The sequence below is a fragment of the Oncorhynchus mykiss genome, chromosome 21, assembly GCF_057628025.1.
Source record: "Oncorhynchus mykiss isolate SJ-2025 chromosome 21, ASM5762802v1, whole genome shotgun sequence".
In the NCBI taxonomy this organism is placed as follows: Eukaryota; Metazoa; Chordata; class Actinopteri; order Salmoniformes; family Salmonidae; genus Oncorhynchus; species Oncorhynchus mykiss.
Genome location: NC_143042.1, coordinates 16,855,001 through 16,868,293, shown reverse-complemented (window position 1 = coordinate 16,868,293; position 13,293 = coordinate 16,855,001). Strand labels below are relative to the sequence as shown.

General features: G+C 44.0%; 1 protein-coding gene across 1 annotated transcript; it reads left to right on the top strand.

Moving 5' to 3' along the window:
- Positions 1 to 7,685: 7,685 nt before the first annotated feature.
- LOC110500924 (F-box DNA helicase 1) lies at positions 7,686 to 11,380 on the top strand. Its single transcript, XM_090214999.1, has 5 exons — positions 7,686 to 7,691; positions 8,753 to 8,948; positions 9,122 to 9,247; positions 10,142 to 10,248; positions 11,011 to 11,380. Exons 1-5 carry the CDS (start codon positions 7,686 to 7,688, stop codon positions 11,248 to 11,250), a joined length of 675 nt encoding a protein of 224 aa, XP_090071125.1. The 3' UTR covers positions 11,251 to 11,380.
- The last annotated feature ends 1,913 nt before the right edge of the window (positions 11,381 to 13,293 follow it).

Sequence of the window (13,293 nt, the reverse complement as noted above, 5' to 3'; positions counted from 1 at the left end):
CGAGTTTGCGTCTCTGACATGGGTAGGCAGACCGTTCCATAAAAATGGAGCTCTATAGGAGAAAGCCCTGCCTCCAGCTGTTTGCTTAAAAATTCTAGGGACAATTAGGAGGCCTGCGTCTTGTGACCGTAGCGTACGTGTAGGTATGTACGGCAGGACCAAATCAGAGAGATAGATAGGAGCAAGCCCATGTAATGCTTTGTAGGTTAGCAGTAAAACCTTGAAATCAGCCCTTGCTTTGACAGGAAGCCAGTGTAGAGAGGCTAGCACTGGAGTAATATGATCAAATTTTTTGGTTCTAGTCAGGATTCTAGCAGCCGTATTTAGCACTAACTGAAGTTTATTTAGTGCTTTATCCGGGTAGCCGGAAAGTAGAGCATTGCAGTAGTCTAACCTGGAAGTGACAAAAGCATGGATTAATTTTTCTGCATCATTTTTGGACAGAAAGTTCCTGATTTTTGCAATGTTTCGTAGATGGAAAAAAGCTGTCCTTGAAATGGTCTTGATATGTTCTTCAAAAGAGAGATCAGGGTCCAGAGTAACGCCGAGGTCCTTCACAGTTTTATTTGAGACGACTGTACAACCATTAAGATTAATTGTCAGATTCAACAGAAGATCTCTTTGTTTCTTGGGACCTAGAACAAGCATCTCTGTTTTGTCCGAGTTTAAAAGTAGAAAGTTTGCAGCCATCCACTTCCTTATGTCTGAAACACATTCTTCTAGCAAGGGCAATTTTGGGGCTTCACCATGTTTAATTGAAATGTACAGCTGTGTGTCATCTGCATAGCAGTGAAAGTTAACATTATGTTTTCGAATAACATCCCCAAGAGGTAAAATATATAGTGAAAACAAAAGTGGTCCTAAAACGGAACCTTGAGGAACACCGAAATTTACAGTTGATTTGTCAGAGGACAGACCATTCACAGAGACAAACTGATATCTTTCCGACAGATAAGATCTAAACCAGGCCAGAACTTGTCCGTGTAGACCAATTTGGGTTTCCAATCTCTCCAAAAGAATGTGGTGATCGATGGTATCAAAAGCAGCACTAAGGTCTAGGAGCACGAGGACAGATGCAGAGCCTCGGTCCGATGCCATTAAAATGTAATTTACCACCTTCACAAGTGCCGTCTCAGTGCTATGATGGGGTCTAAAACCAGACTGAAGCATTTCGTATACATTGTTTGTCTTCAGGAAGGCAGTGAGTTGTTGCGCAACAGCCTTTTCTAAAATTTTTGAGAGGAATGGAAGATTCGATATAGGCCGATAGTTTTTTATATTTTCTGGGTCAAGGTTTGGCTTTTTCAAGAGAGGCTTTATTACTGCCACTTTTAATGAGTTTGGTACACATCCGGTGGATAGAGAGCCGTTTATTATGTTCAACATAGTAGGGCCAAGCACAGGAAGCAGCTCTTTCAGTAGTTTAGTTGGAATAGGGTCCAGTATGCAGCTTGAAGGTTTAGAGGCCATGATTATTTTCATCATTGTGTCAAGAGATATAGTACTAAAACACTTGAGTGTCTCTCTTGATCCTAGGTCCTGGCAGAGTTGTGCAGACTCAGGACAACTGAGCTTTGAAGGAATACGCAGATTTAAGGAAGAGTCCGTAATTTGCTTTCTAATAATCATAATCTTTTCCTCAAAGAAGTTCATGAATTTATCACTGCTAAAGTGAAAGTCATCCTCTCTTGGGGAATGCTGCTTTTTAGTTAGCTTTGCGACAGTATCAAAAAGGAATTTCGGATTGTTCTTATTTTCCTCAATTAAGTTAGAAAAATAGGATGATCGAGCAGCAGTAAGGGCTCTTCGGTACTGCACAGTACTGTCTTTCCAAGCTAGTCGGAAGACTTCCAGTTTGGTGTGGCGCCATTTCCGTTCCAATTTTCTGGAAGCTTGCTTCAGAGCTCGGGTATTTTCTGTGTACCAGGGAGCTAGTTTCTTATGAGAAATGTTTTTAGTTTTTAGGGGTGCAACTGCATCTAGGGTATTGCGCAAGGTTAAGTTGAGTTCCTCAGTTAGGTGGTTAACTGATTTTTGTCCTCTGGCGTCCTTGGGTAGGCAGAAGGAGTCTGGAAGGACATCAAGGAATCTTTGTGTTGTCTGTGAATTTATAGCACGACTTTTGATGATCCTTGGTTGGGGTCTGAGCAGATTATTTGTTGCAATTGCAAACGTAATAAAATGGTGGTCCGATAGTCCAGGATTATGAGGAAAAACATTAAGATCCACAACATTTATTCCATGGGACAAAACTAGGTCCAGCGTATGACTGTGACAGTGAGTGGGTCCAGAGACATGTTGGACAAAACCCACTGAGTCGATGATGGCTCCGAAAGCCTTTTGGAGTGGGTCTGTGGACTTTTCCATGTGAATATTAAAGTCACCAAAGATTAGAATATTATCCGCTATGACTACAAGGTCCGATAGGAATTCAGGGAACTCAGTGAGGAACGCTGTATATGGCCCAGGAGGCCTGTAAACAGTAGCTATAAAAAGTGATTGAGTAGGCTGCATAGATTTCATGACTAGAAGCTCAAAAGACGAAAACGTCATTTTTTTTTTTGTAAATTGAAATTTGCTATCGTAAATGTTAGCAACACCTCCGCCTTTGCGGGATGCACGGGGGATATGGTCACTAGTGTAGCCAGGAGGTGAGGCCTCATTTAACACAGTAAATTCATCAGGCTTAAGCCATGTTTCAGTCAGGCCAATCACATCAAGATTATGATCAGTGATTAGTTCATTGACTATAATTGCCTTTGAAGTAAGGGATCTAACATTAAGTAGCCCTATTTTGAGATGTGAGGTATCATGATCTCTTTCAATAATGACAGGAATGGAGGTGGTCTTTATCCTAGTGAGATTTCTAAGGCGAACACCGCCATGTTTAGTTTTGCCCAACCTAGGTCGAGGCACAGACACGGTCTCAATGGTGATAGCTGAGCTGACTACACTGACTGTGCTAGTGGCAGACTCCACTATGCTGGCAGGCTGGCTAACAGCCTGCTGCCTGGCCTGCACCCTATTTCATTGTGGAGCTAGAGGAGTTAGAGCCCTGTCTATGTTGGTAGATAAAATGAGAGCACCCCTCCAGCTAGGATGGAGTCCGTCACTCCTCAGCAGGTCAGGCTTGGTCCTGTTTGTGGGCGAGTCCCAGAAAGAGGGCCAATTATCTACAAATTCTATCTTTTGGGAGGGGCAGAAAACAGTTTTCAACCAGCGATTGAGTTGTGAGACTCTGCTGTAGAGCTCATCACTCCCCCTAACTGGGAGGGGGCCAGAGACAATTACTCGATGCCGACACATCTTTCTAGCTGATTTACACACAGAAGCTATGTTGCGCTTGGTGATCTCTTGACTGTTTCATCCTAACATCGTTGGTGCCGACGTGGATAACAATATCTCTATACTCTCTACACTCGCCAGTTTTAGCTTTAGCCAGCACCATCTTCAGATTAGCCTTAACGTCGGTAGCCCTGCCCCCCGGTAAACAGTGTATGATCGCTGGATGATTCTCAAGTCTAATACTGCGGGTAATGGAGTCGCCAATGACTAGAGTTTTCAATTTGTCAGAGCTAATGGTGGGAAGCTTCGGCGTCTCAGACCCCGTAACGGGAGGAGTAGAGACCAGAGAAGACTCGGCCTCTGACTCCGACCCGCTGCTTAATGGGGAAAACCGGTTGAAAGTTTCTGTCGGCTGAATGAGCGACACCGGTCGAGCGTTCCTACAGCATTTCCTTCCAGAAACCGTGAGAAAGTTGTCCGGCTGCGGGGACTGTGCCTGTTGATACCAGGCACTATGGGGCCATGGACACATGCTGCTTACGCCAAATCCTGACTCAGCCATCAGCATGACACAACAGGAACCTGGATTCGTCAGACCAGGTGATGTTTTTCCACTCCTCAATTGTCCACTGTTGGTGATTGCGTGCCTACTAAAGCCGCTTCTTGTTTCTGAGATCCTGGCACCGACGATCATACCACGAAAGTCTCAAGTCACTCGTTTTTAATATTCTAACATTCAATCGTAACTGAGTACCACAATGACTGTCTGTTTTATGTAGCAAGCCAAGGCCACTAATCTCACTGTCTGTAGGAGTGAACCATTTTTGTGAACGAGGTGGTGTACCTAAAAAACTGGACAAAGAGTATATGATTCACAACATTTGGACAGGAGCTATAATCCAAATTTAAACTATGTGTGTCAATATTGCTTGAATTCAGGCTTGGCTGCACAGCTTTCAATGGGGAAAGATTGCTACTGTGATTTTTGTTGATAATGTCACTTTCCCGGGTGGAGTTTTGGCTTGCCTGGTAACATCACCAGGCTGTATACATTAATATAATAACAAATAGAGTTCCAAACCTCTCAGCTAATAACAGCTAATTTTCAGATTAAATATCCCTCCCATTAGGACCCAAAATATTGATGTTTTGTTCCCCGAGTCACTTAGTTATCAATTTTGCCGTATGGCAAGGTGCTCCATCATGCCGGAAAAGGCATTGTTCATCACCAAACTGTTCCTGGATGGTTGGGAGAAGTTGCTCTCGGAGGATGCGTTATTCATGGCTGTGTTCTTAGGCAAAATTGTGAGTGAGCCCACTCTCTTGGCTGAGAAGCAACCCCACACATGAATGGTCTCAGGATGCTTTACTGTTGGCGTGACACCGGACTGATGGTAGCGCTCACCTTGTCTTCTCCGGACAAGCTTTTTTCCGGATGCCCAAAACAATCGGAAAGGGGATTAATCAGAGAAAATGACTTTACCCCAGTCCTCAGCAGTCCAATCCCTGTACCTTTTGCAGAATATCAGTCTGTCCCTGATGTTTTTCCTGGAGAGAAGTCGCTTCTTTGCTGCCCTTCTTGACACCAGGCCATCCTCCAAAAGTCTTCGCCTCACTGTGCATGCAGATGCACTCAAACCTACCTGCTGCTATTCCTGAGCAAGCTCTGTACTGGTGGTGCCCCGATCCCACAGCTGAATCAACTTTAGAAGACGGTCCTGGTATTTGCAGGACTTTCTTGGGCGCCCTGAAGCCTTCTTCACAACATTTGAACCGCTCTCCTTGAAGTTCTTGATGATCCAAAAGTGGTTGATTTAGGTACAATCTTACTGGTAGCAATATCCTTGACTGTGAAGCACTTCTTGTGCAAAGCAATGATGACGGCACGTGTTTCCTTGCAGGTAACTATGATTGACAGAGGAAAAACAATGATTCCAAGCACCACCCTCCTTTTGAAGCTTCTAGTCTGTTATTCAAACTCCATCAGCATGACAGAGGGATCTCCAGCCTTGTCCTTGTCAACACACACCTGTGTTAACGAGAGAATCACTGACATGATGTCAGCTGGACCTTTTGTGGCAGTGCTGAAATGCAGTAAAAATGTTTTTGGGGGATTCAGTTCATTTGCATGGCAAAGGGGGACTTTGCAATTAACTTCAGTTCATCTGATCACTCTTCATAACATTCTGGAGTATATGCAAATTACCATTATACAAACTGAGGCAGCAGACTTTGTGAAAATTAATATTTGTGTCATTCTCAACTTTTTGCCACGACTGTACATGAATATAATAACAGAGTTCCAAACCTCTCGGCTAATAACAGCTACTTTTCAGATTAAATATCCCTCCCATTAGACCACTCCGCTCGGGGGATTGATCCACTCTGTGGTTAATGCACCGCTTTGGTGCCCTTCCCTCCCAACTCAGACAACACCATTCCTGCTTGAAAAATAGTTATTTGCTTAAAAGGTATGTTTCTTTGTGACCATTTTAATGTAAAACTATGACAGTAAAGGACTTAATTGTTACCCAGAAATGATACAGTGCCTTGCGAAAGTATTCGGCCCCCTTGAACTTTGCGACCTTTTGCCACATTTCAGGCTTCAAACATAAAGATATAAAACTGTATTTTTTTGTGAAGAATCAACAACAAGTGGGACACAATCATGAAGTGGAACGACATTTATTGGCTATTTCAAACTTTTTTAACAAATCAAAAACTGAAAAATTGGGCGTGCAAAATTATTCAGCCCCCTTAAGTTAATACTTTGTAGCGCCACCTTTTGCTGCGATTACAGCTGTAAGTCGCTTGGGGTATGTCTATCAGTTTTCCACATCGAGAGACTGAAATTTTTTCCCATTCCTCCTTGCAAAACAGCTCGAGCTCAGTGAGGTTGGATGGAGAGCATTTGTGAACAGCAGTTTTCAGTTCTTTCCACAGATTCTCGATTGGATTCAGGTCTGGACTTTGAACCATTCCATTGTAGATTTTGCTTTGTTTTGGATCATTGTCTTGTTGGAAGACAAATCTCCGTCCCAGTCTCAGGTCTTTTGCAGACTCCATCAGGTTTTCTTCCAGAATGGTCCTGTATTTGGCTCCATCCATCTTCCCATCAATTTTAACCATCTTCCCTGTCCCTGCTGAAGAAAAGCAGGCCCAAACCATGATGCTGCCACCACCATGTTTGACAGTGGGGATGGTGTGTTCAGCTGTGTTGCTTTTACGCCAAACATAACGTTTTGCATTGTTGCCAAAAAGTTCAATTTTGGTTTCATCTGACCAGAGCACCTTCTTCCACATGTTTGGTGTGTCTCCCAGGTGGCTTGTGGCAAAATTTAAACAACACTTTTTATGGATATCTTTAAGAAATGGCTTTCTTCTTGCCACTCTTCCATAAAGGCCAGATTTGTGCAATATACGACTGATTGTTGTCCTATGGACAGAGTCTCCCACCTCAGCTGTAGATCTCTGCAGTTCATCCAGAGTGATCATGGGCCTCTTGGCTGCATCTCTGATCAGTCTTCTCCTTGTATGAGCTGAAAGTTTAGAGGGACGGCCAGGTCTTGGTAGATTTGCAGTGGTCTGATACTCCTTCCATTTCAATATTATGCACAGTGCTCCTTGGGATGTTTAAAGCTTGGGAAATCTTTTTGTATCCAAATCCGGCTTTAAACTTCTTCACAACAGTATCTTGGACCTGCCTGGTGTGTTCCTTGTTCTTCATGATGCTCTCTGCGCTTTTGACGGACCTCTGAGACTATCACAGTGCAGGTGCATTTATACGGAGACTTGATTACACACAGGTGGATTGTATTTATCATCATTAGTCATTTAGGTCAACATTGGATCATTCAGAGATCCTCACTGAACTTCTGGAGAGAGTTTGCTGCACTGAAAGTAAAAGGGGCTTAATAATTTTGCACGCCCAATTTTTCAGTTTTTGATTTGTTAAAAAAGTTTGAAATATCCAATAAATGTCGTTCCACTTCATGATTGTGTCCCACTTGTTGTTGATTCTTCACAAAAAAATACAGTTTTATATCTTTATGTTTGAAGCCTGAAATGTGGCAAAAGGTCGCAAAGTTCAAGGGGGCCGAATACTTTCGCAAGGCACTGTATATAAGAACGGCTGCACTGGGCCTTTTGAAGGTTGACTCACCAAAATTACGTTGCGTTTAGTAAGATGCAAGACTTCGCTCTCACACCTTCACACAGCATCTTCAATTTTGGGTTCAATTTTTGCTCTTAGAGCGGGTAGGTATGGGACCAAAACAAAGGAGTTTATCCTCACGCTTCATCGCTCTTAGTTGTCACTGAAAGTGACCCACTATGTTGTTTACTTTGTCCACCTACTTCATATTTCTAGGTCTAAAGTAGATGTTCTGAATTGTGTAAACATGCCGGTAAAATATCCATGGTGTTCCATGACGACTATGCTCTTATTTATTTATTTGGTTCTGATTAGATCAGTTTGTTGTAAAGGGAAGATTGCAGAATTAGGTTGCTATTCAACATTCTGATTAGTTTCATCCTTCAAATAAGGCCCAATACGACAAGTGGGCCAGTTCGTTTTGCATGGCACGGTGCACTTAGTTGGCTAGTTTCATAATTTTTTAAAATCACTCTTCCACTGTTGGTAGGCATCGCAATCGGAAATTGAGCCCCGCATATGACTGAAGCACCAGGTGTTCCCCTGGCCCAGTCTGCCTGCCCTAACCTCACGAGCCGGTTTCTTCCCATCTTCTCGCATTTTGACCAAACGTGCATGCCGGTAAACAGCGGTTGTAGTTCACTGCCGCCACCACCAGGCTGTTCCATTCGTGACATCAAAGATGCAATATGTTTTTGATCAATGTAATTCAAATGGAGAAAATATGTATATTTTACTACGTTTTTGCATAAAGACTGTTTTTAGGTGGAATATCATCAATCTACTTTGTTAGATTTGTGGAAGTATATAGTGCAACATGCCCTTTAATGTGCGTGTCTGTCTGTCTATCCACAGGCTGTGTGTGGGGTAAGGCTGTGGACTCACTGCGCCCCCTGACTACAGGGTTGAGTCCTGGCCGGGGTAAGTTAGCAGTGCTGTCTCAGTGTTCGACCAAGCAGTCAGACTCCCGCTGTGGGTCTTGTGTAAGACGTATTTTCCACTCCAAGGGGTGGAGAATTTTGGGCTGAAAATAATCATGGACATTTGGGTTCTGATGCAGCCAGAAAACAACCGCTCTCGAGGTGAGTGGTTCAACACACTGCCCCTTGCCTCAGTTCTGCAATTCTAATACAAGTGAATTACTATGTTGTTGTACTGTTTTTGGTAAGACAGTATCCTGCCTTGGCTCTCTCAATGCTCATTGTTTTATTGGTAAGGGTCTTTTGTGTCAATAGGTTTAGCTCTACTCTGCAGTGTAACTAGCTCTCTCCCTTTTTAAACGTGCTCCCTTCTCCTTCTCTCCCTGTTCTCTAGGCATCAAGTTACAGCTTCATCCGTAGGTTCACCCAGCAGAGTCTGGGGGGCTACTTTGGACTGAAGAGTTACGCTAAAAAAACAGAGGACCGTGAGTTGTTGGGCAAACTCTCCATGGTGGAGAAATACAACAGCCGCATCCCTGAGCTGGTGGAACGCCTCTACGGCTGCACAGAGAGAGAGGCCCAACACGCAGGTACACACACAGTTACATACTGTACACACACATATGCACACAGGTACATACTGCAAACACACACACACTCACCACTGTACAGACACAGAGTTATGAATTGCTGTATTTGTATTTGAGTCTGATCTTTCTCATTTGTATCAACCCTCCCCTGCTGTCTCTCTTTTATCTCTTAGATTTTATCCTGGGGACAGTCCATAAGTCAAAGGGTCTGGAGTTTGACACGGTGGTGATCACTGATGACTTTGCTAAGGTCCCCTGTGCCGCCCACAACTTACCCAGACTTTCCAGCTGCTCAGGAGGTGTGTGTGTGTGCAATCATTAGGCAGTTGGAAAACCATATCCAAATACCAACTCTTATCTAAGACCAATGACTGTTTGCATTGGTCTACGACCTACGCCAAATCATAACATTGGTTAATGTATGTTGCGGAGGTCTTTGTGGGCTATACTCAGCCTTGTCTCAGGATGGTAAGTTGGTGGTTGAAGGTATCCCTCTAGTGGTGTGGGGGCTGTGCTTTGGCAAAGTGGGTGGGGTTATATCCTTCCTGTTTGGCCCTGTCCGGGGGTGTCCTCGGATGGGGCCACAGTGTCTCCTGACCCCTCCTGTCTCAGCCTCCAGTATTTATGCTGCAGTAGTTTATGTGTCGGGGGGGCTAGGGTCAGTTTGTTATATCTGGAGTACTTCTCCTGTCCTATTCGGTGTCCTGTGTGAATCTAAGTGTGCGTTCTCTAATTCTCTCCTTCTCTCTTTCTCTCTCTCAGAGGACCTGAGCCCTAGGACCATGCCCCAGGACTACCTGACATGATGACTCCTTGCTGTCACCAGTCCACCTGGCCGTGCTGCTGCTCCAGTTTCAACTGTTCTGCCTTATTATTATTCGACCATGCTGGTCATTTATGAACATTTGAACATCTTGGCCATGTTCTGTTATAATCTCCACCCGGCACAGCCAGAAGAGGACTGGCCACCCCACATAGCCTGGTTCCTCTCTAGGTTTCTTCCTAGGTTTTGGCCTTTCTAGGGAGTTTTTCCTAGCCACCGTGCTTCTACACCTGCATTGCTTGCTGTTTGGGGTTTTAGGCTGGGTTTCTGTACAGCACTTTGAGATATCAGCTGATGTACGAAGGGCTATATAAATAAATTTGATTTGATGTTAGTAGCTGACTCCACTGTTTTCTCCCTCGTCCTCTAGGTGACGTCCCAGACGATGAGTGGAACCTGCTGTATGTGGCGGTGACTCGGGCCAAGAGCTCTCTGGTCATCACCAAGAACATCACCAACATCCTCACACTGGCTGGGGTGAGAGCACTGAACACTGGAGGCTGGTGAGTGGACGACGGCTCATAATAATGGCTGGTATGGTATTAAACACATGGAAACAATGTTTGATTCCATTCAGACCATTATTATGAGTCGTCCTCCCCTCAGCAACCTCCTCTGGCACTGACCCCCTCCACTACACTCATCCCTCTTCACTTCTCTCTCTCTATTCTTCTACTCCACCCCCTCTACCCCTCCATGATCCTCTCCTTCGCTCTACTTACCTCTCTCCTATTCCCAGTCTTTCTTTCTTTCTTTTACGTGTGTTATTTCTCAAGCATCTTCTCAGAGAAATGTACAAGCTGTTCATTGAAGCAGGATGTTGTGGTAATGTAATTCTGAGAAAGCCTCATTCCTCTTTGGGTGACATTTATGTGACGCAAATGAGCACGTAACTGTGCAAGTGAATGTGTTCCAATTGAATTTGTGTTCTGTGAAAGCCGCCTCCCATAGCCTGGTGGTCTTGTCTGTGTTGTTAGCCAACCCTCTGTGTGTATGGCTTGACAGTGATTGGAGAGTAGGAAGCACTACAGTATGGGACCAAGGCTCAAAAAGCTTCTCAGAGCAGGAGTGCTGATGTAGGGCCAGGGCCACCTGTATATAATTATTTTCCTTGTGATCGAAAAGGCAAAACTGATCCTAGATCAGCACTCTGATCTGCTCTGAGACTCATTGTGAATACGGGACCAGGCTAACTCCTCCCATGGTTAATTAACCCTTTAACTTCCTGTTGTTCCCCAGGAGTACTTCCTGAGGACAGAGTTGACCAGCACCCTGCTGACTGAGGGACAGCCCCCATGCTGCTCCGTGCGGGAGTGTCATAACCACATCATGCCCGTCTGGCCCCTTCCCATGTGCAAGCTGCCACTCCAATACGTAAGGCCCCACTTCCTCCTCCCTACCACCATACCACATTCTGATTTGCAATGTCTCTCAACCAGACCTGATCATTTCAGACAGGTGTGGGTGCAGAAGTTCTAAAAGAATGGCCCACATTCCACCAACAGCTAACCAGTCAGACCTGTGAGCCAGCTGTAATAACTAGTCAGTCGGTCAGAGTGCACAAAGAAACAGATGTGTCATCAGTTTGAGTACTTTGAGGTTAACAACATAAGCATCATCATAAGTCATGTCCATTGTTTCCATAAAGACACAGTTGCCAATACTCTAATGGAAACAGTAAAAACAAGTATTTGTGGTTAGTTTGGAATGCAATTTAAAGTGTATTAGTGTTTGGATGGAATAAGATGACTTCACACCCGCCAACAAACTGCCATATAAAGAATAGGGTGCCTTTTGGGATGAGGCAGGTGGCCGTGTTCGAGAGGATCAAAACCGCAATGTATCATGGGTAAATTGACTGAGTAACAGATCTATACATACAGTGCCTTGCGAAAGTATTCGGCCCCCTTGAACTTTGCGACCTTTTGCCACATTTCAGGCTTCAAACATAAAGATATAAAACTGTATTTTTTTGTGAAGAATCAACAACAAGTGGGACACAATCATGAAGTGGAACGACATTTATTGGATATTTCAAACTTTTTTAACAAATCAAAAACTGAAAAAATGGGGCGTGCAAAATTATTCAGCCCCTTTACTTTCAGTGCAGCAAACTCTCTCCAGAAGTTCAGTGAGGATCTCTGAATGATCCAATGTTGACCTAAATGACTAATGATGATAAATACAATCCACCTGTGTGTAATCAAGTCTCCGTATAAATGCACCTGCACTGTGATAGTCTCAGAGGTCCGTCAAAAGCGCAGAGAGCATCATGAAGAACAAGGAACACACCAGGCAGGTCCGAGATACTGTTGTGAAGAAGTTTAAAGCCGGATTTGGATACAAAAAGATTTCCCAAGCTTTAAACATCCCAAGGAGCACTGTGCATAATATTGAAATGGAAGGAGTATCAGACCACTGCAAATCTACCAAGACCTGGCCGTCCCTCTATACTTTCAGCTCATACAAGGAGAAGACTGATCAGAGATGCAGCCAAGAGGCCCATGATCACTCTGGATGAACTGCAGAGATCTACAGCTGAGGTGGGAGACTCTGTCCATAGGACAACAATCGGTCGTATATTGCACAAATCTGGCCTTTATGGAAGAGTGGCAAGAAGAAAGCCATTTCTTAAAGATATCCATAAAAAGTGTCGTTTAAAGTTTGCCACAAGCCACCTGGGAGACACACCAAACATGTGGAAGAAGGTGCTCTGGTCAGATGAAACCAAAATGGAACTTTTTGGCAACAATGCAAAACGTTATGTTTGGCGTAAGAGCAACACCGCTGAACACACCATCCCCACTGTCAAACATGGTGGTGGCAGCATCATGGTTTGGGCCTGCTTTTCTTCAGCAGGGACAGGGAAGATGGTTAAAATTGATGGGAAGATGGATGGAGCCAAATACAGGACCATTCTGGAAGAAAACCTGATGGAGTCTGCAAAAGACCTGAGACTGGGACGGAGATTTGTCTTCCAACAAGACAATGATCCAAAACATAAAGCAAAATCTACAATGGAATGGTTCAAAAATAAACATATCCAGGTGTTAGAATGGCCAAGTCAAAGTCCAGACCTGAATCCAATCGAGAATCTGTGGAAAGAACTGAAAACTGCTGTTCACAAATGCTCTCCATCCAACCTCACTGAGCTCGAGCTGTTTTGCAAGGAGGAATGGGAAAAAATGTCAGTCTCTCGATGTGCAAAACTGATAGAGACATACCCCAAGCGACTTACAGCTGTAATCGCAGCAAAAGGTGGCGCTACAAAGTATTAACTTAAGGGGGCTGAATAATTTTGCACGCCCAACTTTTCAGTTTTTGATTTGTTAAAAAAGTTTGAAATATCCAATAAATGTCATTCCACTTCATGATTGTGTCCCACTTGTTGTTGATTCTTCACAAAAAAAATACAGTTTTATATCTTTATGTTTGAAGCCTGAAATGTGGCAAAAGGTTGCAAAGTTCAAGGGGGCCGAATACTTTCGCAAGGCACTGTAATAATGATTTGTTATTTATGAT

Bases quoted from the DNA above. Each gene is read 5' to 3' on its own strand.
- LOC110500924 (XM_090214999.1), top strand. The intron at 8,949-9,121 runs GTACACACACAG...TTTATCTCTTAG, and splicing joins GAGAGAGGCCCAACACGCAG to ATTTTATCCTGGGGACAGTC. The intron at 9,248-10,141 runs GTGTGTGTGTGT...CTCGTCCTCTAG, and splicing joins ACTTTCCAGCTGCTCAGGAG to GTGACGTCCCAGACGATGAG.